The 26,362-nt window shown below is 41.0% G+C and overlaps 1 protein-coding gene across 6 annotated transcripts in view; it reads left to right on the top strand.

Annotated features, from left to right (window-relative positions):
• The window catches only part of rptor (regulatory associated protein of MTOR, complex 1), a 188,051-nt gene that overhangs the window by 71,096 nt on the left and 90,593 nt on the right, over nt 1-26,362 (top strand). For 5 of the 6 annotated variants that reach the window (XM_025908055.1, XM_005470097.4, XM_003447979.5 and 2 more), the window contains 2 exons: nt 1,583-1,729; nt 10,099-10,274. In XM_025908055.1, coding sequence (XP_025763840.1) covers nt 1,583-1,729; nt 10,099-10,274 — 323 coding nt within the window. Of the gene's footprint in view, nt 1-1,582; nt 1,730-10,098; nt 10,275-19,295; nt 19,446-26,362 lie in introns of those variants that run through there. The other variant, XM_025908058.1, reaches the window with a different exon arrangement.

Raw genomic sequence — 26,362 nt, forward strand, 5'->3', positions numbered from 1 at the left:
TCACGTTCACAAGCCATGATGGTGTTAGCTGTTTACTGCTGTCGTTTCCAAGGAAGACTTGATTATTTGTCGCTGAAATGTCACAGGCTGTGCATACACGTGCACGAAAGCAAAGCCAAGTAAAATAAACATGCTTTCACATGCTTTCATTGGAGTAATGCTGTTGAGTCTCCAGCGGAGCCCATAATCCCTAATAATTGCTTAAACTTTATTCACAAATGACCAGACAGGCCATTTGCATCTTAAACTGTAGGCAGTTTAGTTTTGGACCTAATAAGATGTATGAGGTGCAAACGGAAAGTTTCAGGAACGTGTCTGTGAAAATCAAAAGGCTATACATGATTTAATTTTGGGTGATCTCCCATTCAAGATCACCCTCTTGTGTACCCGTGGAGTGTCCTCAGCATTTATCAGTCTTTAAATATCCTGTTATGTCATTTCATGCTTGTGCTTTGGCAATAGGTGCTGGAGATCGTTCATTAGAGAAACTGTTTATTTTCAGGAATTAGACAAAGGCGCACAGAGCAACATCTGACAGTTGGTCCAGATGATGAGTGACGATTGTTTGTTTTTCCAGTGCAAAGTCTGTCACGCACCACAGGTACAGGAAAAATGTACTTTGATGTAGTCCAGTCGTTTGTCGTAAATGAATAAGTCCACATATCCCACAGGTTACTGTAGTGCATTTAAAAGTTTCTGCACAAAGATGGAAACTGTGAATTTGTCTCTAAAGGTATAAGTAGATACTGGATGCATCTTAAACTTGTTTTGGATCAGCAGTATGGTACTGCTGGCAGTCAGCCTGTGTCACAGAAGCACTTCGGAGTAGTAACTCCTTGAAGTGTTCACCTAGAAGCTTAAAGTGGACTGAGGCTCCTGTGGCTAAAATACAGGTAAAAAAAAATGATGTTTTCAGTTTCTTGGAACATTCTTGTGGTCAGAAAATAACTTGACAACCAGACATTAAATCAAATCTCACCTGGTTGCTGTGATCTCAGCATCGCACTGAAGTGGACAGACTCGCTGACTTTGGGGAATCAGATATAAAATCTTGAGTTGTTCATCATCTTGTCCTATAAGTAAGCACCCACTTACAATGATGCACCGCTGCTGTCGAGCGCTAGCATTTGGCTCCACGTCCTCAGTGTACCCTCGGGCCTAATGTCCTCTCCCTCTTTTCTTTCGCATTTTATTCGGTATTCCTTATCCTATAAAATGAAGCTGCTGTGTCGCTGGCTGCTGTAACAGGACATCAGTGGGGGATTTGATGTGGACACGGGCATCACGGAAGGTGTGACGAACCAAATTTTCCAATAAGTTTAGGGGAGAGCACCTTTATTGCACCATGGGTATTACATTTATATTCCTCGCTTCGGTCTGTGTTCCCATCGTCCTCATTTTTCCTCTCCCTCACTCTGGTTTTCTCTTTTTCTCGCTCTTCTGCTCGCACTCTTCATCAAACAGATGACTGCTTAATAATTAAACACAAATCTATAAAAGTGAGTTATCAGCAATAACATGATGCACCTCTCTCTCCAATTCCTCACTCTGACGTTATCCCCTCCTGCCTTCTCTTTCTCAGAACTACACCCAGTACATCCCGCTGTCCATCTACGACCTGCAGACGTGGATGGGGAGCCCGTCCATTTTCGTGTACGACTGCTCCAACGCGGGAATCATCGTCAAGTCGTTCAAACAGTTTGCCCTGCAGAGAGAGCAGGAGCTGGAGGTGAGGCACGCACACACAGCGTGAATGAGTTAGTAGCAGGGTGGTAATTGGGGAAAAAGACTTAAAGAATGAGCTGAGTCATACAAGCACACGCAGACACAGTGTGCGAGCAAACAGGGCAAAATGATGTGTTGGTATTTAAGAGTTATTAGCAGCAACTGGGTGATTCATCCGATTACAGTCACACTGAGCACACACTCACATATGTATACAGCATTTATAAAGGAGATCTAATTGGTGTCACCGAGAGTCGACTCGTGATTCGCAGCTGGAACCCTTTCTAATAAAAATCCAAGATGTCTTCAGTGCTGTGATGCAGCCAATCAAATAGGCAGCTGGATCTAAATGATTGAGTTTTGGTTTCATCCCCAATCCTCTCCCCACACACACACACACACACACACACACACACACACACACACACACACACACACACACACACACACAAACACACAGCACTAGCAGCCCCAGTCCTCTCAGTGCTTCATCTTTTTATTACGTTTTTTTCTCTCCCTTTCTCTCTCCGGCTATGGCGTGTTATGTGAATTCGTAATGAGATGGTGCTGTCATTCATCTCAATTATTCATGGAGAAGTTTCAGCCAGACTGTAGATTAGCTGGAGAGGAGAAGGAGAGGGGGGGGAGGTACAGGAGGAACAGTACAGAGCAGGAGGCAGAGCGAGAGTAAAGAAGAGCTGCTGTGCGTGCTGCGTTACCCGTTAACGTGAAGGCAAAGGCAGCAGCCAAACTGCTGAGTCGCTGCAACACTCGGCACAAGTGTCTCTCCATCCTTTGCTTCTTCTTTGCTTCTCCTGCTCTTTTCTGTCAAAGTTTGCTCAGGTCGAGTCCAGGGCTAAAATCACAACATTTGGTGTAGAGTCAAACAGGTTCTTTCACAAACCGCTTAATCGAAGTCAAAAATCCTCCAAAAATCCTGTTTCTGAGTGATTCAGATGGAACCGCTCTACTGGAAAGTGCCTAAAGGCAAAAGTGCCGGATTCAGTTAGACGTTGGGGGACCAAAAAGCAACAAACTCATCGTGTTAGAACAAAATTTCTTGAAGGATCATGTAAAAACCTTTACAAAAAGTTTAACAACAAGTGAAATGTCATTAAAAGTGGTGCAAGGTTTCCTGTTGTTTAATGACCAGTTGTGATTTTAGCCGTTATATGCAAGAGAATAAATATCCGGTGGATTGGCCCTAATCAACATAATAGACTTGCAAAAACCCTGAAGGTAACCTGGCTCATAGTTTGGAATTTATTTACTTTTATTAATTTTAATATTATTCCATTTTCTAATAGTTGCTGCAAGTTGAACGCATTAACCATATTTTTAAGTATTTTTCCCTCTACTTAAAAAATGATCAATAAATGAGCTTTAAATTAGTTTATGATGAATCGAAGAGAAAGAGGAGCAGCTGAGAAACTCACTTTCATTAAAGCATAGATGCACTTATTTCTCAACTCTTTGCTCAAAATATAAGAAGTGAAAAAATATTAGAAAAATGAGCTTTTACTTTTTGGTTTGGCCAAAAAAAGTCTTGGCCAATAATCTGAGTATGTGATGCCTTTCTAATGGTGTGGAAGTCGCATGTTAGCATCAGTCAGGGAGCAAACAAACCTCTCATTGTCTCATAGTTGTAGCTAATTTGAAAAGAGGGAAATGGTTAAAGCGTCACAAGGGATTTTTGAAAGCCTCGAACCGAGGTAAGACTTGCAGGGAGTGCTGTCTGTTGTTAGTTGAGCAAATCACAGACTTGGGAGTAAAGCTTTCAACATGACTGCGGTCAGCGATGCACTGATGTATTAGCTGAATATTCGCGTCTAGTGTCAGCTGATATTCATCTCTTGTCGTCGAGTTTGTGCTAACAAAATGATTGAAAATTGAATGACTTGAAAAGGTAATTTAAAAAAGTGTTTCTCTAAAAAGAGTGTAAAATAAAACATGCCAAAAATATTGACATTAGCTATCAGCCAAATTATTATTTTAAACATTTCTATCTACATTGGCCCAGATTTTCATCTGTAACCTCACTGAAAGCTGAGATGTGCTGTGCAGACGGACTATATTTGTATTTTTCATAGCAGGGCACAAAGCCTACTCCAAAGGCATTAGCTGCATCGTTGCACAAAAACTTTAAGAGACTCAGAGTTCAACTGTAGCCTTTCAGTGAAGAAATAAGCCGAGGAGGCCTTTAGGTTAAATGTACATCCATAAGCGTTTTTCACTTTTCCACCTCAGCGCTCGCCCGTCTCGCCCGTCTCACCCACTCACACAGGAAGTGTATAATTGGAAGCTAACGAGAGGCGATACCTTCCAGAGAATTAAAATAAATAAATAAATCATACAGCAGATCATCCAAGCAGGGCGTCTCCCACCTCACCCACACGTTTGTGCACTCATACACAGACGAGTGGCCGCAAATGGAATCATCCAACGACACCTGTTAATGAACATGGGGCGAACGTGATTCATGTAGAACCACAGGCCTGAACTCGCCAGGGGCGGCATTATTTGGAAGCGCCGTGATGCAGATGAAGGAGTATAAAGGAACCGGATGGGGTGAAAATATGAAAGGAGGAGGAAGTGTTTTAGCACTCCTCCACAGTCCCATATCGAGCTCCTCCTGTGGTCCTTTCAGTCCGCCAGTGGGCCTGAGTGTGTGTCTGTGTGTTGGCTCTGAGTGTGCTATTATGGGGCCACCTGGTTCCTTTTAAATATGTCATCACTTCCTGCGTGCACTCACTGAACATGCTCACTGCATTAGCTGTGGGAAGAAAAGATGTGTGCGTGTGTGAATCACTGCAACGCACACAGCTATGGTACGCTGGACTATAAGAGCGTGTGTGTGTTGTCTGTGTGGTGTTTGTTACTGGCGTTTCCAGGATGCTCACATTAAGCCTCCACTTGCTCCTTCTATCATTTTAATGAATAATGAATGCAGGGCTGCAAAAATGTTTCTCGACTAAAGTAGTTCCCATGCGTGACTGCGCTTCCTCTGTTAGCATGATACGTATAAAATCCCCCGCCCGTCCCGAGGATTAGTCTCATGATTAGTGTCAATGTTTTCTGGTTTTGTTCTCTTTTTTTTTGTAAAAAAAGAATTCTCAGCAATTAAATTGTCGCCTGATCTCCCCGATGGAGGAGAGAGAGAAAAGAAAGCTGTCATGGTGATTTTCATGGTAATTTGCGAGATTACAATATGCTAATGTGATAATTACAGTGGATGCTTGGCATTAATCAGCTTCTGCTGGCAGAGTTATTGTATTTACCGTTAGGATTAGTGCAGACCACCGTCACATGCTTTCTCCAGATTTCTTTCAAGAGACAGTGTTGTTCTGAGGTTGACTCGACGAGAGGCTTTAGAAAGGCGCGCGCCGCTTTGTTTGTGATATCGGTCTCTGCGAGTGAGTTGACGTTTTCCTCATTAGAGAGATGAAGATTGGCACAGATCCATTCGCGGGGGCTCCCAGTCACGCCTGCGAGCATTTCAAAGAGGAGGAACGTATTCGTCTGATAGGAGAGCAATGCACAGCTGCACACGTCATCACCCCTCCATTAAGAACACCTACTCTTCTGTATTTTTAATAATGCTAATTTATTCATGTGTGTGCAGAGCTCCTTATAGAGCAGTACAGTAAATCTGAGCTTTTTACATTTTTTACTACCATGGAGCCAGCTAATGAGTTATTGGACTGGCACGGAGCTGGAAGACTGAGCAATGAGGCATTATATAAAACTACACTTCCTCCATCACAGCCATTTCCTGTACATTTTAATTACCTTATTTCCAAACTGTGTTAGAGCTATTCTGGACAATGAATTCAGCTAATTGCAGTTTTCTGAATAAAATTTGCCTGCAGATCATTTGTTTTTGTTTGCTTGTCTCATCCTGTGATGCTGCTCAGCCTCCAGGTGCAAAGCGAGAGGCGCGTCCCCTCCGTGCATGCCTCAGGTTTTCTGAGGTTTTACTCTGGCTTGCGTCAGACGCTGAGCTGCAGCACTCATAAGCTGTGGAGGTCCAGGAAAGAGATTCCTGTCAGGCGCTGTGCTCTGTTACTGAATCACATTTGGACAAACCTGAATCAAGTACAGGAATGATATATGGAGTGCTCACTTGGTCTGTTTGATCGTGCTCTGGATACAACTCAAGTAAATTTGACATTTTGAATGAATTAATTAACATTTCCAATTCTCCAGATTGGTTTTAATATAATTGCTTGTCTAGAAATTGTGCAAAATCAAACACACTTTTCCCTTGTATTAAATGCTATCACATGGTATGTTTTTAAATCCATAAATGTCCAGGCTTATATCATGTGCTAGACTTGATCATAGACTCTTGGACCCTTTGTATGTACACTGGTGCTTATGGGATTTGTTGCTTGCCGGCTATATGATTATGTGTTCTTTTAATAGTGCAGCTTGATTGCCAAAGCTTGTGGTGTATTCTCTCGCTCGGTGACAGGCAGTCTGAAGATTCTCGCACCTGCTCTTCCCCCTCTGCCTTTATGTCTGTAATCCCAAAAGTGTTTGCACACACTAAAAGAGTTTTAGCACTTAAAGCAACATTTTCTGCTGCAGCAAACAGCTGTTCAGAGTGTCTACGGCTCTTCAAGAGGTCTTAGAGGAACAATTTGTAATTTATATCTACAGTTAGACCAGCTGTGTAGTGTATGATCACAGTGTATTTATGCATCCCACACAAACACTGCAGACCCTAAAAGTAAGGTTGCACTCACGCTGCTTCCTCTAAATCAAACACACATGTTGACTTTTATCCAGCACTGGAACAAAGAACATGGAGACTAGTTCACTGTTACTTCTATCACCTTTATTTATATATATATGTATGTGTGTATGTATGTATGTATGTGTGTGTGTATGTATGTGTGTATGTATGTGTGTATGTATATATGTATATGTATGTATATATATGACGTTTTGAATCTGGTCTCTTTTGCATATTTCACTATCAGAACAATCCTCATCGATCCTCATCAATCCTTTACCGGGCACAGGAGCAGCTCCTCAGTTCATCCTCTGTCTGTCATGTTGTTTTTGTTTTGTTGCATATTAGAAACCGAAATTTCTCGTTTGCAGAGCTGTTTCAGACTCATGATCAGTGTGAACAGGACTGTTTAACTTCTCATTTTGAATATCTGAATTATGTGGTACATGTTTAAGTCCATCCTTAACTTTGTTCCACAGGTTTTGGGGTTTTTTTCAGTCAGTTATTTGGCACTTTAGGATTAGAGTTCTGATGGTTCTTTACTGAACAGAGATCACACTAAAGAATATATATCTGTGCAGTCAGAAACACCTTCTGGTAAACAGTTGGAGCTCTTTATTTATTTGACTCTGTCTGTAATTTCTCAGAGCTGTCAGATATTTCTTTACTTTTTCCTAAATTAGATGCTGCGATGATAAAATATTTGATTATGTTTTGTCCTCGGACAGTTTATGGTGGAGTTCAGATGGAACAATAAGAGGCGAGACACGATCTCCGCAGCTCGGGACATCAGCAATGAGTTTACTGATGGTGGAAGTCTTTTAGGCGCAGAGCTGTTGTCTCTGTTAGAAATACAAACTTATTTGGCATATAAAAATAAAAAAAAAAACTATTTACAAGCTGTGTGAAGCAGTCTTCAGTCTTTCTTTTAAAGTAATAGTTCCCTGTGCTTTGGAGAAAAGAGGCAACGATAATAATACTAATAATATAACAGTCTCTCTGGCTAATTTCCTGCTAAAATTAGGCAGGGCTGCAGAATGAAAGAAACAAGCAATAGCAGTCAGTAATGATAAAGGGAAGTCTTGGATTGCTGCCTCCATTAAGACCCACAGCTCATTAAAGTGTACTAAGCAAAAGACAGGAAACGTATTGAACTCCCAGGAAACAAATCAACAGCACAATGAGCACATAGATAGTCAAGAGCTCCAAATATAATTAAAGTTTTACATCATACGCAGGCCTCTTTCATTTTTTACATTTGCAAATATTGACTGAGCCGCCCCAGAGTGTTAGAGTATCGCACTAATGCTGCTCTCAGAATAGACGAGAGAGATTTTTATTTATTTTATTACCGACAAAGACCACCTCCTGAGAGGCTGCGCACAGGGAAAACTTCCCACCGGGATCAATAACCTATCACGGTATCATTACAATCTGAAAAAGTCTGAGCCGGTGCGTCATTTCTAATTTTTTGCCTTGTAGATCAAGGTGGCAAACTTTTAAAAAGCAAACAAAAAAACTAAAGCTTGTAGTCAGACTTTCCTTCTTTTTTGTGAGTTTTTGTCTTTTTTTTTTCTCCTTACCCAACGCTGGCCATAACAGCAGCCGAAAGTTGAACTTTTTTGGGCTTTGCTGACTTTTTTTTGTCTTTTCCCTCCCATGTGTTTTCATTTTTAATGCAGTAAGCACTGCACAGCAGCTTCTATACATCTCTGTGACATTCAAGGTGCAACCTGTAATAAATACGATACTTTTCGGTGCCAAACAATGAACATTTTTTGGCCTCAAAGATGAATGAAGTGATCAATTTGTTTGCACATCAGTGGTGAGATGATAGCAGGTCTGATGAACATCAACCAGGACCTTGCAACAGTGACACGAGTCAGAACAGGCTGCTGTAGGTGGTGCCGGGTGCTCAAGCCTCGATTTGATGTTGCTGGACATTTGCACAAAATCACACTTGGACTTTGGTAGTTTTCATTGTTGGTTTTACTTCAAGATGACAAAGACTTCAAATGTTTTCTTCTTACTTTTCTTACTGTAGTTATCTTCTTCCTTCAACACGAGCTGCTGCTCTCTAACTTACACCTAACCTTTAATTTCATCCCTTATCTGCTCTTCAGCTTGATGCTATCATCCTGTCTGCGTCTGCCGTGATCTCAGCGTGTTTCTGTATCCAACTCTGCCACTAAAATACCAGCATTCTGTTTTTTGTTACAGTGCTTCAGGTGCTAAGAACACTCTTTGAATGTGTTTCCAGCGTTCAGTGTGCTTGGATAAGTCTCTGCTTGTTTTGTACACCTGAAATTTAGCAGTTTATCACCCTCTACTCAAGAAGCCTCTGCTACCATCTTGATGTCTTACCACAGATGTTCTGTGGAGTTTAAGTGTGCATGCTTTGGATCTTTGTCATGCTGAAATGTAAACCGTAAACTCACCCAGAGCTGTTGCAGTCTGGAGCAGGTTTTTCTCAAGGCCCTCTTGAATTTTAATCCACTGCCTTTGTCAATAAGGACCAAATCTATAGCACCGCCATGCTTTACTGATGGCTTTAGTTAAGTAGCAGACTTTGTACCTTAGTTTTGATCATTATATGCGGTGTATTGGTGGGATTTTTTTACATTACACACGGGTGTAGTTATGTTCATTAAACTGAAGGTGGACTTGGGTCAAGTTGTAGTCACATTTAAGTTATAATTAAATAAAAAAGAATGCAAATGAGAACAATTCGGGCCACAGACAATCGACTTGTAAAGGTTGAAAAAGTTCTTAAAAAAACTACACTGAGTGTAAATGGATACTTTCATTTTAACAATTTCAAATTAAATCTATATCATAAAGAAGCGTGCAGAAATGATAGAGATCAGATAATAGACATTAAAGTGAAATTATTATGGGGTGTTCAGGGCCAACACAAAGCGTTCTCTTACACCGGAGTGTTTTTATACTTTCCCCAACCCATAAATATTTCTCCCGTAACGGCCAATAGGTGTAGTACTACCTTCTCAACGTCGTACCAATTACTGGAACTAAGTGACAGTTTTATATTTCAGGAAGTCTGTTCGGTTTAATTTTCCTGTTCTGTCTCTGTAAAAGTGAAGTTGAACCACAGGGCCTCCCTGCAGGCTCCATTTCTGATTGTCGGTGGCATCAGGAGACCCATCAGTCTGAGAGAGCTACAGCTCACAGGCTATCACAAAACAACATCTAACAAATGTTTTCACCAAAGTTTAATATTTTGACTGCGTGGGTTTCCCTGTAGTCACCCAGCGTGAATTTGCATCAGTTTGCATGTTTGTATGCAAAAAGTGTCTTTGGCATTTGGTCTGAACTCAATTCCACATTTCATTTGATGCTCACTGTGTGTCTGTGTGCTTTGTAGTCTGACAGATAGGATGTGAGAGAGTCATCCAGCTCCCTTTCTCTATAAATCTCTTTGTTATTCATCTCCATAGAAAACTGGTCAAGCTGTGGAGAATTAAATAAATCATTGTTTTAGGACTGAAACTTGGACTTCTGAGATTACTCTCTGTGGTTGTTGCAGCTATGAAAAGTCTCCTAGATAAATGTTTGAACGTTTGACTATGGTTGTCAGATAAATGTTAAAAATAAATCACATTTTTGTGTCCAATCAGGTGGCAGCCATCAACCCCAGCCACCCGCTTGCCCAAATGCCCCTGCCGCCCTCCATGAAGAACTGTATCCAGCTGGCCGCCTGTGAGGCCAGTGAGCTGCTGCCCATGAACCCTGACCTCCCTGCTGACCTCTTTACATCCTGTCTCACTACGCCCATCAAGATCGCCCTCCGTTGGTAATGTCTCTCTCATTTTCCATCCTTTTTATCTCTGCTTCTTCCTCCCCCCATTACAAGTCTGAAACACAGAGGCGTTGATAAAGAGGAGATGGTACATCTGGAATATGCTCTGAAGTAATGAGGTAGATTGGATGGGTTTTCTTTGGTCAGCGAGCATGTTAAAGGTGTAGAATAAAATATCATTATCGTGGTATAACATATCACTTCAGAATACAGACGTACCGGCTTTAAATATTGATATGATTGTAACACGGAGCCCTAAACAACTCAACTTCTGTTGCTGCTTACCGTATTTTCAGCACTATAAGGCGCACTTAAAATCCTTTAATTTTCTCATAAATTGACAGTGCGCCTTATGTTTGAATTCTGGTCGTGCTTACTGACCTCGAACCGATTTTATGTGGTACACGGCGCTCAAAAATCTGTCAAAAAATGTTTTAGTACGACTTTGGTAAGCTACGAAGCCGCACCGCTTGATGGATTGTCGGAGCATTAATGCCATAGTCAGGAGCCTCGCGGAGTAATCTGGGTCCAAAACTCCGTCAGCTTCAGGTCCCAAAGTCAAACGAACACTGCGGCATCACTGAGACTTAAAAACTAAATTCTTTCATCTTTAATAAAATGATCAGCGTTGCTGCTTTACCAGGTGTAACAATTAAGTTTGACATCCAGGCATCCATGAAAACAGGATTTTCAGGAAGTTAGCTCTCTAGTTTCCACCTAAACATGATATAGCATGTTCTGACTGAGAGATTTCTGAAAAAATTAAAAGGTACAGCTCTGTTATCACTTCCAACATAAATGAAGACAGAAAACTAAACAGCAGTGACGTTTGTAGGATTACTGAAGTTGGGCTAGCTGGTATATAATGATGTGCTACGTGATCGCTAGCGACGCAGCTATGTTAGCATAACAGAAACACAGTGAAGCTGGAGGATGAACGCTAACTTTTTTCCACTCGATAAAAGTTAACGTGAGGGTTCCCGATGGTTAGGGACAAATGCAGTCGCATGGCAGGATGCTGTAAACGGACCAAACTTCAGTCAGGAGAACAACTGAGATAATTCATCCACAACACGAGGTTAGTCATTAATATACTGCAACAACATGGGAATAGAGCAGCTATGAGAGAATTGAACATTAATGAATCAATGATACGGAAGTGGAGGAAGCAAGAAGAATGAGTTGAGTAAAATTTGACTTATCTGACTGCTTTGTTTCTCTTAATGCGCCTTATAATCCGTTGTGCCTTATGGTCCGAAAAATATGGCAATAGCTGCTCATCATGCAGCATGTTTTTCAGTTACAAATGCTGTTCACAGTCCAGCCTCGCTGCGTCTTTTTGTGTGTGGTGGTTTTCAAACTTTTTTGGGCCAAGGACACCAAAGGGCAAGCAACATTTTTAGGGCACATTTGCATTCATGTCTGCATTAAATGGCTTCTGCGTAATCTGACGTATCTGATATCTTGAGTTCTTCTTTTGATTACATCATCAGAAAAAGCACTATTGACAGCCCCTTTTTGCAGCATCTGGACCTGGCATGACATCTGCTGTATATATAGAAACGCCTCAATCGCCTTATTAGACACTTTATCACAATCCAACAAATGGTCTGATTACCTCTGGTTGTGATCCAGGGCTGTAAGCCAAATCTCCCTCAGAATGGATGTTTGGTTTCCGGGCGCCTCTTTAACTTGTTTGGCATCATGTAAGCATTAGTCAACCTCTTCCGACAGACAATGCACTGGAGGGAAGGGCTGTTGACATCCCCGGTCCAGCTCAAACTTTACATGTTATGTATTTTAATTTTTTATCTTCATGGGTTGTTAGTAGTTGTTTATTTCCCATCATTGCGATGGGAAATAAACTGATAATTTTTCACTCTGTTAACCGCTTTGATGTCAGTTGGTGTCTTTCGTGTATGTTGCTCTCATAGGTTCTACTTTTGTGCAAATGCAGAAAGAAACTAATGTTTTTGAGGGGAATTGGGCGCATACAAACAACTGACAGAGAAAATTAACAATTCATTTAAAGCCTTTAGTGTTTTTGTACTTAGCAAGAGTAATAATTTGGTTGCCTGAAAATCCCGCAGCACATGTTGTCTTGTGTCCAGCCACGCCATCGGGGAAATAACTGGCCTAAGATTTTAATCCGTGTTTATGGATATTTTTTTAAACACGCAGGAAATTGTGCGTCAGTCCTTCAATTATTTCAGATGCTCGTTTGCAAGTCACAGCTTGGACACTCTGAGGATATGAAGTTGTGTCCTGTGCAAAGAGCAAACATTCCTCTGAGCTTCTGCTCAGTATTCAGCCATGATGAGAAAAATTCAGCTGTGATGAAAAATGTAGATCGGCATCATCCACACTGATGCAGAAATGATGATCCCTGCAGAGAACTCTTCAGTAAAAGAGGTGAAAAATATTCAGGCGAAATGAGTTCATTTGGGAAACTTGGCTTATACAGTGGCCTGATGTAAATGCACTATGATGCATCATTCAGAGGACTGTACTGATGGAGCTTCAAGCTGAACTGTGGGGGCATGTAGGTTACATCAGTCCGTCACTGGTGTGTGGGGCAGTGTGGTGTGGGGGGGCTTGCACACACAGGCAAGGGTGATTGCATCAGCTCTGATATCCTGTCAGGACACACACATACTGTAGATATGCATTTATCCCCAGTAAGTCCACATTATCTCTGAAGGAGCTGTAATTTCTGACTGGTAAATGAGACTCTGCAGGTGACAGGGCTGGGTGTCACACTGCAGCATATGTACAAATGTGTCAGTGGCTCAGTAATCAGGTTTTAATCCCTCATATCAGATCATTTAAATAAGGAAATCGGGCACCGTTGGTAACTCTACTAAATTGTGAATAAAGTCACTTTTGTACCCACATTTAACCAAAATGAGTGACAATCAAAAGGATGGATGCATTGGTCTTGAATCCCACCTTTTGATCTAGCCTTTTGTGTGCAACCATTCAGGTTTCAAAGACTGAAGTGCACAAGAGGGTGGAGTACTATTTTGCAGTATCAGAGTCATTACTTGATACCTTTCTTAAAAGTAATGCACTATGTTACCTACTTCATAACCTGACCTGAAATGCACTGCCACATAATTACTAAGTTAATAGTGTAAACCTTAGATACAGTCCCACACACCAAAACAAACAGTACAGTAAGAAACGGAGGCTAAAAGGCTGCAAGCCTGACTGCTCATCACTGCCTTTGTCACCAGGTGAAGTTTGGCATAGACTCAAATTTATGGGGTCGTAACACTTAATGTTGTGTTAGCAGTATAAAGCAGTTGCACTTTACCATTGTTCTCTTTTCTATTTTTGCACGAGAAAAATAAATGTCCATATCTCGGCTCCTGAAAATGAGCTTTGTTACAGTGATTCATGGTAAATTGTTTGTGGTGTGGAGATGGTGATTGAGAAAGTAAAAGCAAAAGGGAGTTTTCTTGTTACATGATACCTGGAAAATTCAGGTGAGCGCCTCATCTTTGATGCATTACCAGCCCAGATACAGTCTCTATCTGCAGTGTTCCTGCTCCCTTTGGTGCCATAAATCAGTTCTTACTTGCACCGTTTTTTGCATTTTAATTGCTGAATCTACTTTGCACACACTAGAAGTCACAGGGATGATTTTACAAATTTTCGACTGGGAATGTGAAACTTTTTTTTTAAGTGTATAAGTGAGAATGGCAGGCTGCCTGCAGGAGGTGTCCTACAGCTAGATAAATGTTTCTTCTGTGCCATAAATGTTGAAGAGTTTCGTTCATCTTTCTCTAAATCCACATCTAGCCGTGACCTTCAGCATAATGAGGTCTCAGTATTATGCCATTAATATTGATATCCCTTACCAACGTCTCCTTTTGGAGAACAAGTTGCTGAAAGGCTGCTGGATGATATTGACAGAGATGTTCTTTAATGCCCTCTGCCTTCAAAAATGGATGCTGTGGCCTGCAGGGGAAAGCTGGGGCTGATCTCTTCTGTTAAAGACTCAGGTCAACCTTCACTGGTTTGTATTAATGAATCTAACTTGTTGGTTGGTAATGAACCAGGGGAAATTTGGTCATGTATTATGTATGCGCTATATATGAAATTTCCTTACTTAGCTCAGTGGAATTTGATAAGCTCATTTAACATAAATCTTACATGAACATCAGAAAGTGAAAATTTAAAGTTATTCATTCACTCAGTCTTTATTTGAACATGGAAAAAAATCGCCGAATGCAGATTCACCCGATAATGACATCAATATATTTTAATTTCAATTGTACTGCTATAAAAGATGCATGAAACAATACAATCATCATCAATTTGTAGTGTTCGGTTTTTCCGTGTATTAAAATGGGTCCTACTGCAAACTCATAATGATGCATTTTTCCTAATAAAAGTTCATAAACAGTGTAATGCAGCTTTACTTTATGGGTTTTCTAATAACTTTTTTTGTATTAATCTCTATAAACACATTCTGTTCATGAGTATGTAGAGTCTGTTGGCAAAAGTCAAGAATTGTGACACTGTTTGAGCTCTTGGATTGTGTGTATTGATCGATCTCTGCTGTGTTCACCAGGTAGATACAGATACAGTCGCTTTCAGCTGACAGAGACTGTTTGCTGAAAGTGGCAGTTTTGAGTGGCTATGAGTATACTGTTTCCAGTTTTGTCATCCGCGTGTCATATTTGTAGTTTTTTTTCTATTGCCATCAACCCACCGGACAGATGGGCGGGCGGTGTGACACCCAAGTTTGTGAATGCAATAACTCGAGAACGAGGTGACATAGGAGCTTCAAACTGATGCCACAGGTGTATCTACCAGAAATCTTGGGCGAGTTTGAATATCAGTGACCTCGACCTCAAGTTCAGAGTATGTTATCTTAAAATCTTGTGAACCCAAAAACCTTGAGAACAAAGTGACGTAGATGTATCTACTAGGAGCCTGAGTCATCACACTGGTGGTTGCTACCTTAGTTGCCCGACATCCTCATTCACAGCAGTGATTATCACTCCTCCTCCTTTTCCTCAGTGTAAACCTAACAAAAGTTCTATGGACTGTATTGCTTGGTTATTGAGGGCCATTCTTTTCTTAGGTTGAAGCCACAGCAACACTGTTGTGGTTTGAAGAACAATTTTATTGCTTGTTGAATGTGTTTCGGCCTGCAGCCTTTAGTGAAATTGTCCTTTATTATGCAATTGATGCTAGAGCTTCTCTCTGCACCTTGGAAATAGGTGAAGTTGTGGCACAAACCTCAAAACTGTTTTTACTGCAGGCTTTGCTTTCATGCAAGAAATCCACTCGAAGATTGAGGCACAGCCTCCAAATTCTAGAGTTAAAGCAGAGTTTAGCTGCGTTCAGGCTGCTTTTGGTCGTCAGACGCTGCCTGTTACGTTCCAAGATTCATTTCAGTCTGACATTATATTATGTGAGACTTTATACAAAAAGACGGGCATATCCACTGTTATGCCTAGAAAACCAAAGAGTGATATATCGAACGGTCCACTTCAGCCTTCTGCCTGTTGCCATCTTAATTTTCTGGAGTCAGAAGTGAACATGTTGGCCAGAGTATGGAGTGCTGAGTTATGAGCCAAGGTTAGCAAGCTGTGTCCATAGACTGTATAAATGCATTACCATCCAAGAGCACAAACTTCTTGGATGGTCTGAACTACACTGTATCTAAAATCACGAGCGAGAGCTCCAATTCACCAAGATGCTTTGCCGAAGAAAAGGATCTGCTGCTGGGAAAAATTAGCTGTGAAGACCAACATTGTTTTTGTACCAGACTGCAAACATGTTTCTTTCTGCTGTAAAGTTGGAAATTGTAACCAGCTTCAAGTGGCCATTGCTACTGTTAAGCTTTATTTTTGAAATTACCATTATTCCTTAATGGCCACTTGGCTGATATTCAGCAGTAGTTAAAGCAACATAGTGGCTTGTTGTCTGGACACAACTTGCAGACATGTTAGTAATTCCACACATGGTATATGGTTGGTGTTCACCGCCCCCCTGCCAACTTTGGTAGAGAATACCAATTTGACTGAAAACTTCCAGATTGAACATGGCTTACATCTCCACCAGCCTCCTCCTCAGACTTAACTGACTTGCTTCAAAGGGGCTTCAGCCTCCCTTCCTCAGTGCCGTCACTCTTCATGCTCCATCTTCAGTTAGGTGCTGTCTCGCCTGTTTGCTTATTATTTTCTAAATAAAGACATGCCCAGCTGCCTTCTCTTTAATTTCACACAGCCCCAGAGTAAGAAACGGGGAGAAAATGAGGAAGGGGTGGGATGGAGTTTCGCAGGGTTAGAGCAGGCGGATGGAAGAATTCACTGATGTGCCGGCTTACCTTCGCTTTAAAACTTTAATGAGATGCATTGAGGGATGGATGATGGGGTTTACACAGAGCGAGAGAGCGAGTCAGGGAGAGCCAGGCAGACTGAGTGCATGTGTACCTTTCATTGCTCAGCTGTGCAGAAAATCATTACTGATGGAGCACCATCTTCAAGGGACTTCCCCACTGCTGCAGTGGGTGGAGTGGAATGGAAGAGATGTGCATCTGAAAATGAAGAGGGAGGCAACAGGGACACGGGGGGGGGAAGTGAGAAAAAGAACCGCGGGATTAAATAAGAGCTCAGAATGCTTATCGGTTTTTAAAAACTGTGCTAGAAGACAGGCTCAGGGGTCAACGGTGTCAGTCAGCCTAATGGGTCTCTGTCGATCAACACGCTAAGGTCCAGATGGAAATATAACTGCAACTATTATAAAGATTGTGGAGAATTTTCACCATCTCGATTTTTAAAGAATACTAAACTAGACCCGTATACTAAAAATAAATATGACACTTACATCAAAGTTATTAGCAGCTTCCCATCATCTTTGTCAAAATATGACCCATTCTTCCAAGTTACCTGCACCATTTCTCTCTAAACGGATACACCTGTAAATAGCACGTCTAAAAGTAAATGTTTTAATTCTCTTCAGTTACAATGAGCCTTCTTAGGTTTGCACAGAATTAAAGAATCAGAACAATAAAGCACAAACTAGTGATTCCATCAATGACAGAAAGCAAGAGACACTTTAAATCAGGGCTGGACTGCTCTTTGAAGCAGGTGAGATACTTGTTGGTGGAGAAGTCACTGGGACATCAGTCCAATAGGGACAGGAAAAAGGTGAAACAAAGGATTAGTGGAGATGGGGAAAAAGAATATTTGGGTGTTGGATTTGAGGGGCTGACAGTCTCCAGATGCAGAAAGCTGTCACAGACCAATGGATTGGTGTTATAGTCCTCTGTTAGGCACGACAAGCTTAATTTACCCCACTGAGTGTTGATGAACGGGAGCAACAAGCCCTGGCCTTACTGATAGTTTATCAAGGTCTTTACCAGTGTAATATAATTTAATCCACATTTAGTAGTTCCAAACTAGATTTCACTGAACATGCATCAGTGTTTGTATACTTCAGAATAAAACCCCGCTGAACGTTGTGGTCCAAATATTCTAAGATGCAAACCAAAGTAACATTATCCTCTGAACACCGAGATGTTCAAGATCCTTATATTAACATTAGCATTCCCACTGTGCACAATAAAGCCTTTAAGTAGCATGACTGTAATCTCTTTTATAGCCACATGTGGCCACTTATGAAGAAAAGGATGATTTAGGCAGAACAATCACTCTGATGCAGATGTAATTCAGTCCATACTAACCTGGTCTGTGAGCTTCTGTTTTTCATGTATGTGAGTGATAATGGAACCCTTGCATACAATACAGATGGGCATTAATGTTGGCGTTAATGGTTGCATGTTTCGTGCTTGCTTCTCAGCCCAAGCCTTCTCGTGTAGAGGTTCATTATTTTCGTGCACACGACGGTGTGTGCAACTTCCCCAGCATGAACACAGATGAGATTTTAATGGAAATGCAGCAGCGAGGGTTCACGTGACCGCTTCTCGGATTCCTTTCATTCAGCAGGAGTTCCCCTGACACAGACACACAGAGCACAGCCGCATTATGTTCATTCAGTACAAATGTGGCTGCGCCTCCCGTTTCCAGCTTCTATAGGCGAAATGGGGAAAATTAAACTTGCACATGAACACGCACTGCTGTGCTCTTATTCTGGAGTCTTGGCTTTAATAAGGGAGATGTAAATTACTTGTAAAAATGTTGACACATTCATCTTCCCCTCTTCTCTGTTGATGTAGATTGAACTACAGAGGAAGCGGTTACATAACGCCGCATATGCCTTTGCATACTAGTTTCCAGGGACCTCTGTGGATTTGAAGGAAGCAGCAGGTTTACCTCAGAAACCCCTTCATAAATACTGCCATAGCAAAGGTTGATAGCTCAGCCTATTCCTAGTTGTTTGCTGAAAGCATTTCATATTTTTAGTGAAAGAAAGAATTACCTACATAACCTGCTACTGCTGCCCCGACCAGCATTTTCATCTTTCTTTATATCAGCACAGTCTTATCTTTTTTCTTTGACCAAGTCCACAGTACCAGCCTGGCGAAGAGGCCAACTGTCCAAGACCCACAGGGTCCCTGAAAGTCGCAGTTTCATTGCACATGCCTTAATCCTGTCCATCCATTTTCTTCTACTTATTTGGAGTCGTGTCTCAGCAGTACCAGGCTAAGCAGGGTATTCCACATACTTTTCTCCATAGGGAAGTTTTTCAGTTCCCCCTGAGGGAGACGAGATGAGATTTATAATCCTTTCACCAATTCTCTCAGCCGAATATGCCCAAAAAACCTCCAAAGGAAGGTGCCCAGACCCATTCCTAGGTGTAATAGCTAATTTTGTGTCTTGTAACTTACTGTGTGACATGTATTTAACCCTCTGAAGTCATCAGAGTATAACTCTATCCCTAACTCTATGTCAACGGTGTTGAACTCCAGGCCTCGAGGGCCGGTGTCCTGCAGGTTTTAGATGTTACCCTGCGTCAACACACCTGAATCCAATGATTAGCTCATCACCAGGCCTCTGGAGAACCTCAAGACATGTTGAGGAGGTCCTCGAGGCCTGGAGTTCGACACCCCTGCTCTAAGCAATCGGAATATGTAATTTTTGGTTTTATGAAATTGTTCTCCCAAGTTTTGGCAATCACAGAACAAAGAAAATAATCAATCTAACTGATACGCACCAAATGCTCTGTTTGGCCCTTTTTAAAAAGGTAGGTTGAGGGTAGGGGTATGGTCAGGATTGGGTAGGGGCTAATTGCGAGCTGAAAGCTAACTTTATACCTGTGAAGGCTGGACCAGGCTGTGTTTACTGTTGCAAATGAACAACTCTCTTAATAATAACTCTCCAAGATCAGTTTTTATGAAGTTTTCTAGATTTGCCTTGATCTGATGTTTTGTTTGGCATCAGTAAACGCGCCAGGTTTGTAACAGTCCGTTTGTTCAGACATGTAGAAATGGAGATTGTCTTTCTTTTGTATATATTTACAGTAGTTTTTATGTTGTTATTCTGTTGATTATGCTGATTTCTTGGTTTGGGAGACTCTGGAAAGTTTCTACCATGTTTTCAGCTGGGTTTTGCTTGAGTACCTTGAAGTCTATAACTTTTATTATGAAAAATTCAAAAATGAATAACACTATTATTTCCATTTTATAACTATCCTACATTTGTTTTCTTTCTATTTTAATTTAGTTTTATACAGTTTTTCTTATATCCCATTAAATCACCACCTGAAGTATTTTCACGTTATTTTTGCATCAGTTTCTTCAAACATGCACAAGTCTGTCCACATAGCATTTGGTAACATCTGCTGATTACTATACATCCAGATTAGTTCATCTGAATGTCAGACATGAAGCTGTGAGTCAGAAAACATGCTCCTGCCACATTAAAATCACCATCGCTGCTGTTCCATTATTCACTGTTGGGGTCGTTCCAGGATCTGTCTCCATGTGACATCATCTCTACAGTCTGTCTGCGCTGCTCCACTAAAACGGGAAACTTGTTAAAATTCACAATAGTGTGACTTTATAATAAAGTGTTACAAATGGAGATTTGTAATATTAGAGGAAAGAACGTGAAGTTTTTTCTGAAGCCGAGGTCAGTGTGCCTGCATGAGGGAAACTTCTTTATTATAACAAGCTAGTTAAAACAAACCAGTGGCCCTTTTAACACTGAACACATCACCAGTGATACTCGAGGTAGGTTAACTGTTCTAGGACTTGAACTGCTGAACATTCACAAAACCTCTCAGTAGATCTAATCTTGTGGAGCCGTGATTACAGTGGACATGAAGCACTGCATGTAGTATGCAGATGTAAGCTGTGAGCCATAGTGGTGCAGTGATTAGCATTATTGCTACACAGGCAAAAGATTCCTGGTTTGAGCCCCAGCAGGGCCCGCTCTGTGTCGAGTTCACATGCTCTCCTTGTGCCCGCGTGGGTTTTCTCTGGTGAATACAATAAAGTGCTACATAAATGTATGGTTAACCTCGAGGTCTAAAGCACTTTGACTGGTCAAGACTAGAAAGAAGTTATTCAAATGCGAGTGCATTACATTACAGCATGCATAATTTACACCCTAGTTTCCCACTTTTAGATGTCATAAGTTTCACACGTTCAGTGAAACTGAAACTATAAAATAAAATAATGGATAATCTAAGTTGTATTTTTCAGAGCAAACAGCACTTGGAATCAATACTCTGCAGAAAAAAGGAACCCAAAACTGCAAAGCGTTGCTGAGGGAGGTTACACTTTGCATTGCCCCGGGCCAGACATAGTTTTTTGTTTGTTTGTTTTATTTAATTTAAATTTTTGTCTGCAAGCCAATTTAGGGTCAGTTATTTTTTTCACAGAGGGTTTGCTCATTTCAGTTCAGTTTTTATTAGTTTAATTATCAGTTGAACTATTAATCACCTAACCAGAATGATGTTTTAACATTTTAAACGGCAATATTTTAATTTGTAGTTGAGCTTTTAGATGACTGTAATACCCTTTCCACTGTTTGCTTCTGTAGGTAACATTAAACGTAGGCATTTCATTTGGTATTTATACCTGCACGCTCAGCTGAGCTAACCTCAGGTGACCGACTCGTTTAAGTGCATTGCATTGAAGAGAGTTTCATTTCTGTGCCTTATCAGGCTCTTTGTGCCGAGTGTGTTTAAAGTCGTAACCCATCTGTACTGTGAAGTGCCGTCTATCAGTTTTTCAGCATTGGACTGAATGAGAGGGAGTGTTGCACTTTACACTTCAGCCTCCATCCTGCTACTTCTGTCAGCAGTCACATCATTAATAAAACCCCAGACACGCATTTCCATTGGCAGCCAGGCTGTACATAGTCATGCTATCACTCTGCCTCCACCATTGTTTGACTGATGGTATGGGATGTTTTAAGGTCACAATCACATCAAACACCACTGATCTTTGCAAACGATTTTGCTCCAGAATTACAAAACTAATATTTTCTGTTCTTCAGTGCTTTGAATCTTTAGGTGTTTTTCTGATTGTAGACTTTGACGATGAAACCGTACGCTTGGTGTGTTATTGACTTAGCATGTTGTGAAGCGGTTTATCTTCACCAGTGAAAGAGATCTGCGATCATTTTCTGTAGTATTTGAGGCCTTTTGGTGTTTCTGAGCTCGTCAGCGCAGCCCTCCTTTTAACAAACGTGACTCATTGTTGTTTTTGCCACTCCTAAACTTTACTAAATGTTTCAGGCTCACAATGGCCTCCTGCTGTGCAGCTCTCAAACCTAAATATTTCAGCTACCACAGCGACCAAACACTAACTCACCCCTCAACCATAGATCTGAAAGTTGACATTAACTATTGAGAAAAGGAAACCGTTTGTTTGTTTTGAATTAAATCTGAAAGTCTTAATATTTTTGAAGATGATCGTCTCAAAGCATCTTTACCTGATTGTACTATAATATATGACAACATAACTCTGGTATCAAAAATTAAAAACCAAACAAACAAAAAACAGGTGGTGATTGGCGTGGAAGTAAACACAACCAAAATGGTGAATCAGGCGGTTCCAACAGAGAAACAGCAGCTATAATCAACTATTTCTTCCAGTTTTGACCCAGAATTGGAGCAGTCATAAAGCCCCAAACATCCCAGAGATTTCCCAAAGTGCTCGTGCAAGATGCCAATTAATCAGTGAACATTGTGCCTCAGGACCCGGGCCAGAGATATTTGCATGAAGTATTAATGATCCAACTCACACAAAGTCTTGGTGACTGAAAAGGGGGTGAGTGGGAGATAAAAAGGAGCAAGAAACAAACTTTCAAGAGCCACAGTTCAAGCATATAATCGTTTTATGCTTCTGGTTAGTCGCTACTAAATCTAGAAATCTCTACCTGCGTGTGAGGCATTTAGGGAACATCTGTAAATTGTACCTCCACAATGAAATTGCTGACCTTTGGTAAACGCTGTAGGGGAATAATTCATGTATGAGAGGGTTGCTGGTGTTTGTGTCAAAGCAAATGACCACTGCAGGGTGAACTTCTCAGATTACGTAGCAGCTGCCTCATCAGGCTCGCTTCATGTGTTGTTTATTAGAAGCAATAAACATGGTTTCATTGAATGTGTGAAAAGGCATCCTCTTTTAGAACATTAGTTTGTCTCTGCTAGCATTAACAACAACTGTTTACTTTCATATGAAATGTTTAGTGTTTGTCTACGGAAAATAACCCAGGTTACATTTGCCCAGGTCAGCACTGCACTACTTCCTTTTTCCTCATTAGGGTGTCAGCACGCATTTTAATGATAATACTAATGCTGGCTGCCATAATATGGCGTGCTGTGCTTAACTTTCGAATGCTTCCTTATTTCGGATATCAGGAAGATCTCTTTCTGATGCAACTCTCTCACTTACTGAAGCTGGGGACCAGCTTCCCACTTCTATAGCTCCTGGTAATAAAATCAAATCAAATCAAAATCAAATCAAATCACTTTTATTGTCACGTCACATGTGCAGGTACACTGGTACAGTACATGTGAGTGAAATTCTTGTGTGCGAGCTTCTCAAGCAACAGAGTTGTGCAGTGGGGATCTTTGGTGTTAAGGTGAATGTGTTAACCACTACACTGTGAAGCCACTGGCTACCACAGTGTATGGCATGATGGAAATTCATGCATAATCATTTCATTCATGTCCTAGAAGGGTTACTGTGTGAGCTCAAACCTAATCTAAGTTTGAGATCATGCAGTAACCCTTCAAGCACATGAATGATAAAGTTGCTGACTTGAAACATGCAAGCTGGTTGAAGGAGTAATGAGCTGTGGAAGACAGCAGGAGTCATTCTACTCGTCCCACTCCTCCTCCACCACCCGCCTACCCTCGGAGCAGCGTTGTAGTTTCTTCACACAAGCAGCGCTTCATTTTCCTCCTCAAAATTTAATATGTACATGCCCACTCCTACCCTCTCTGCTCAGTGCCCACACGCTCACTTATTCACCAACCCAATTAAAGTTTGGCTGCCTTGCTTTCTGTAAGTAATAATCCCTCAATTTCCTCTTCATCTCTGCCCTGCTGGCCTTCTGTACTTCAGTAAACTTACCTGCTTGTCTTCTTCAGGAGCGTGTATTTCACCGGCTGCAGTTTAGGTGCAGTCCAAAGTTCAGCAGCCGCTTTAAAGAATTGTGACAACAAAAAAGTTTGATCTGTATCTCGGGGCTTTTTTCAACTACGAATTGGTTTTGAATCCAGGTACAGAATCTTTTTCTGCACATTTTTAGTAGATGTTTTTTCCCCGAGTCTTATTCACAAAGTTGGGTCTTCTGTATGTTAACTCATGTTGTTTTTTGTGATGAGCTGTTTAGCCAGTGAACACTGTGGCTTTGGGGATGGCAGAGATAAACAGAGATGGGCAGTAACGCGTTACTGTAATCCGATTACTTTTTTCAAGTAATGAGTAAAGTAAGGGATTACTATTGCAAAAACGGTAATTAGATTACTGTTACTTTCCCGTAAGCACGCTGCATTAGTGCGTTACTAAAACCGTGATTTTTTTGCGAGAGTGTCTCATGACAATGACGTAAGCGAGTGCGACGTTCGTGGCAACAGCTGTGTGCAGATCAACAATGGATAATATATCGAGTGTGGGAGAGAGTATGAGCGTGCAGCGTTTAAAGCGTGGAACTACTGACCTTACTTTGAGTTTGATTCCGTAAAAAGTGACAAAAACATTAGCGTCCGCTGTTCACTGTGTGGGAAGAAAACTTCTTTTTACAGCGAAAAAAGCCTTAAGTTCCGAGCAAGCGCCGAGTACGCTACCACGGAATGAGAAATTCACAGACAAACTCGCCGATTCTTCCACTGACCGCTGTGGCACCTGCACCAGGCAAACATCCGCCTGCTATACAGGTGAAAATAGAGCAACAGGACCGCTGAGTCTTTGATTTTATTTATTTTCTGCTGTGTTTCACTTGCATTTATTTGAAAGAGTGAGTGTAAACACAAAAAAATATTTTATTTTATGTGCTGGAATGTGCAGAAAATAGGTTTAAATGTTAAACAAATTTCTTCCAGTCAGAGAATGTTGCATATAATTAAGTTTTGCTTGATGCATAAAGTTAAAAGATTAAAACTAATAAAACAAGTTTTAAAAAGAGACGTTTCCATTTGATTACATTTTGTATGACGGATTATGCAGAAAAAGTAGAATTGGGCTGAAAGATCTATCGCTTTATCACCTATTCAGGTTGTAAATCGTGTTTTTAAAAAGTAACTAAGTAATTAATTACTTTTGAAAATAAGTAATCAGTAAAGTAACAGGATTAATTTTGGGGGGAAGTAATCAGTAATTAGTTACTGATTACTTTTTTCAAGTAACTTGACCAACACTGGAGATAAATATTTTGATGCGATGGCTGAAAAACATTATTGAATAACCATTATTGGATAGGTGGTCCTGAACTTCTGCACAGATATTTATTCTTTGGAAAGGACAAAAACATTAGTTCTTCTGACTTTGGTGATAATCGTTTGACATACAGTCCTGTGTGGAAGTCTTGAGTCACCCACATTCTTTTGTATTTGACTTAATGTTTTTTAAGTGGTCTTGCGCAGTAGTTCTCCAGAATTTTTGAAGGGTTTTCAATGTTATTCTTCGGACATTGGCAGCTATTTCACTCATTTTCCGTCCAGTTCTTGTGGTTGACCTTTCAGAGGAATGTTTTTGTGTGTTAAGCTACGTAACCCTGACCTATGAATCATTAAAGCATCAAAAAGGCACATAACTCCTGGGATAAACCAGTATTGTTTATACACATGATGGAAAACTTGTGTCAAGTTTTCCGACATTCAGTTTTAAATTGAATGTTTGTTACTAGTAGGGTGTTACAGAAACACATAAATTTGTCCTCATTTCTTTAATTGAAACTATGAAAAATGCTTATGTGTCCTTACAGTTCATCTGTAGTAGTCTTTATCTGAAAGGGAAAAAATCCCACTAGAAATCTGACACCAGACCTGAGAGATGCATCAGTTGATCCATCTACTGTTCACTGAAAACTGGCTGTCAACTAGTCATTAAGGTAGTCTGTGAGATATGCCGAATTACAGAAGCGGGACTGGTGTCAATCCCAGGTGTCAGAGGGCAGCACATAGAGACAAACAACCATTCACGCCTACTGCCAGTTCAGAATTTCCAGTTAACCAAACGTGCATACCTGCCTTTGGACTGTGGGAGAGAACCCACCCAGACACCGAGAGAAGATACAAACCCAGCAGAGAGTGGCTCTGGTTTCTGTGCTTTACACATTACAATAACCTGTGAATCGTAATGAGTTGTGAGCTGGTGGACCAATTACATCGTTCATGTTCTGGTTTTCTGATGGCTCCCAAATGGCAAGACTTTCTTCCAGAAGACTCTAGTCATTGCTAGTCACCTAATGGTCAGGATGTCAGTGTGTCATCTTGTGGTCACAATGATTCCAGCACAGATAACAGCTGTAGTCCTTATTCTGGTACAAACTGGTGGTTCACTCTAAGCAGAGCCTGCTGCAGGTGGAGAACTTGTTCACTTGCTGCAACCGTTTTACTGACTGAAGGACTACCATCGCTAGCTACGGTCCATGAAAGTGGAGTTGGGCTTGCGACTAATCTTTTATCTATTTGTCCCCCAA

Source organism: Oreochromis niloticus, linkage group LG6 (assembly GCF_001858045.2).
Source record: "Oreochromis niloticus isolate F11D_XX linkage group LG6, O_niloticus_UMD_NMBU, whole genome shotgun sequence".
Classification (NCBI taxonomy): domain Eukaryota; kingdom Metazoa; phylum Chordata; class Actinopteri; order Cichliformes; family Cichlidae; genus Oreochromis; species Oreochromis niloticus.